At 36.1% G+C, this 2,967-nt stretch overlaps 1 protein-coding gene across 1 annotated transcript; it reads right to left on the reverse strand.

Annotated features, from left to right (window-relative positions):
* Window positions 1-959: 959 nt before the first annotated feature.
* On the reverse strand, window positions 960-2,135 carry LOC140225275 (uncharacterized). The gene has a single exon (XM_072303556.1). It carries the CDS (start codon window positions 2,133-2,135, stop codon window positions 960-962), a length of 1,176 nt encoding a protein of 391 aa, XP_072159657.1.
* Window positions 2,136-2,967: the final 832 nt, after the last annotated feature.

Consider the following 2,967-nt stretch of genomic DNA (forward strand, 5'->3'; position numbering starts at 1 on the left):
GTATCGATATGCTGAACAGAATGCCCGCCTCTCCTCGTAATTTACAAACCGTTCCTATACTCATCTCAAAATTTTTCTCAGAGCTTTGTGTTATTATCAGCTTCCATTTAAACCCCGGTTTGATGGCCGAATCGGCTGCCCAAAAAGCAAGCCATTTTTGAAGGGCTCTATGAGAAATTCGTGATATTATCAGCTCTCAGGAAATCACCCCATGGGTAAAATTGCTGGTATAAATTTTCGAGTGCTTAAAATAATCGTATTCAAGAAACTAAGGCATTAAACTATGGAGTCAATTTCGTTTTAATAATATAACGGGATTTACTTGTCTTCAGGTCAAAACTCATACAAGAAAGCCCCTTGCAAGAGGCTAATTTTTTGTAATGTCACTCAATTTTTTCTCCTTTTTATAATTGAATTGCTTGTCACATTCTGAGGTCAATCATATTAAATTGTAATTTATACATTTCTTCTTTTCCCCCTTCATTTTATTTTTTGTTTGGAGAAGTTTTGTTGATTTCTTCGGATTTCGAATACTGTAACTTCTCTTCTATTTGGCCGATTTTTATGAATGAGACCTCTTTTAACTCGTGTTTTAACGGAGAGGAAGGAAAAAATTGCTAAAAACTCGCGAAACAATTTTTTTTGAAAATTGGACGAATCCTAGCGTGACGGTGAAATGGTTAATGAAGCGTAAGTAATTGGGCGAGGGGCTGAGGATCCCGGCCTCGCTTTTTTTTTTTTTTTTTTTTTTTTTTTTCAAACAATTATTTTATTTGTTAAATGACAGAGTAGAATGATACGTGACAGGGTATCACCTGAAGGCCTAAGTTTACATATTATTAGTTTTTAAAGATCCTATTTACAATTTTTTGATTATTCCCCCCTGTCCCATGGAAGCTTATTGTCTAGTTACTTAAGTTCTAATTGGTTTCTCGAAGATCCTCTGTCTTCTTTTCGCTTTAGTTGTTTTTGTTTGTCCCGGAATTGCCTTGGGGTGGCCTGTCTTCGGGTGAGGAGGAGGGTTGGCAACTATCGTCATCCTTTTCTTGATTAAGTGCATGTTGTTTTCCCTGTAGTGTGTTCTTGACGTATGCATGTATTAGTGTCCATTTTTTGCGAGAATCTAGCATGGTTGGTATTAGATTATCTGGAGTTAGAGTTGGTATGTTTAGTGTTTTTTCCAGTTCTTCTTTCTTTTGTCTTACGTTGTTACAAGTGAAAAATGTGTGTTCAGGCGTGTCTTTTATTTCAATTCCGTCTTTTACACAATATGGACAATATGGGTCTTTTCGTTTCTTGAATCTATGTAAGTAAGAGGCATATGCGCCGTGACTAGAGAGAAATTGCGTAAGATAAAAATCTGGTTGGCCGTGTCTTCTGTTTAGCCATTTGTGTAGTTCTGGTATGACTCTTTTTGTCCACTTGTTTGGTGAATTTGACCATTCTATCTCCCATCTTGTCATCTTGTCCTTGTGTATTTCTATTGGGTCTTCTTTCATATATTTGCTCATTCTTTCTTGAATAAGAATGGTTTCCGATGGTATCCCTGAAATTATATTTAGTGCGAAGTCTGAAGTTGTTCGGTAGGCGCTGCATAAGGCTAGTTTGAGTGGTCTTAGCGTTTTTCTTATTTCTTCTTTGTTTTTCTTCAGGTTACAATCTGGAGCCCAGATTATTACTCCATAAAAAATTATGGACATTACAGCTTGAATCATAATTTTCCGTCTTATAAATGTTGGTACATGGAGATTTGGTAATAGTGGTCTGAAGTGGGTTGCTACTTTTCTTGCTTTCTCACAAGCTGCTTTGATGTGCTTGGCCATCCTGACACCCCTTGTGATTTGGAAACCAAGGGAGGTCAGTGATGTCCCTGCGGTGATTTGCGCTTCTCCAACTGTTACTTCGATGTTTTCTGCTTTTCTTGGCCCATGTAGTAGTATTGCTTCTGTCTTGTTATCTTCGGTGAGTAGTTTTTTCTTTCGCAATTTCTCTTTGATTTGCTTGGTGATTTGTTTTGTTTTCGTTTTTATTTCTTCTTCGTTTACACCTGTGATTATTAGTAGCGTATCGTCTGCATATGCCTGTTTTAATGAATCTGGTGTTGTATTTAGATTCAAAATTTCGTCAAAGATCATTATCCATATCGTTGGTGATAGACAGCCACCTTGCGCTGCACCTGAATTTAATTTTATCATAAAGTCTGGAAAGACTAAGAATCTGTTTGTTAAATAGGATTTCATGATTTCTATGAGATATTGCGGGATGTTTCTTTTATACATGGTCTCAATTATGTCTGTCCAGCTTACTGTATTGAATGCGTTTTTGATGTCTAGATTGAGTAAAAGTAATAAGCGTTTTTGAGTGTTACTGTTTTTTGTGTGATGTTCATAAATTTTTTTAATCCTGAGAATTGCATCGCATGTATTTTTGCCGTTTCTGAATCCAAATTGTGCGGTATTTGGGGTGAATGATTGTGTGAGTCTTTTGTTAAGAATGAATTCGTATATTTTAAACATCGAATTTAGCATGCATATTGGTCGGTATGCTTTAGGGGAGTTTATTTTTTTGGTTTGTTTCGGTAGTAATGCTAGTCGGGCTGTTTTCCAAGTGTCTGGAAAATCGCATTTTTTCAGTAAGGAGTTTAACATGTCTTTGTACGGTTTGAAATTACTATTTATGTATATTTTGCTTAATATCGGAATTATGTTGTCTGGACCTGGGGCTTTATAGCTCTTTTGTCTTTTGATTGCCATGTGTAATTCTTCATCTGTTATGAGAGGTATTTCTGTTTCTGGTATTGTTGACCGTTTCCATTGTACATAACCATGGTCTGGAAATAATTTGTCAACTGTATCTAATAGTTCCTTTTTGGTTAGGGTGTTGGTGTCATGAGTTGGTGGTCTTTTTAGTTTGTTTCTGAAGATCTTGTATGCTTTCCCCCATATGTCATTGTCTAATTCTTTTATT

The sequence above is a fragment of the Bemisia tabaci genome, chromosome 8 (genome assembly GCF_918797505.1).
Source record: "Bemisia tabaci chromosome 8, PGI_BMITA_v3".
In the NCBI taxonomy this organism is placed as follows: domain Eukaryota; kingdom Metazoa; phylum Arthropoda; class Insecta; order Hemiptera; family Aleyrodidae; genus Bemisia; species Bemisia tabaci.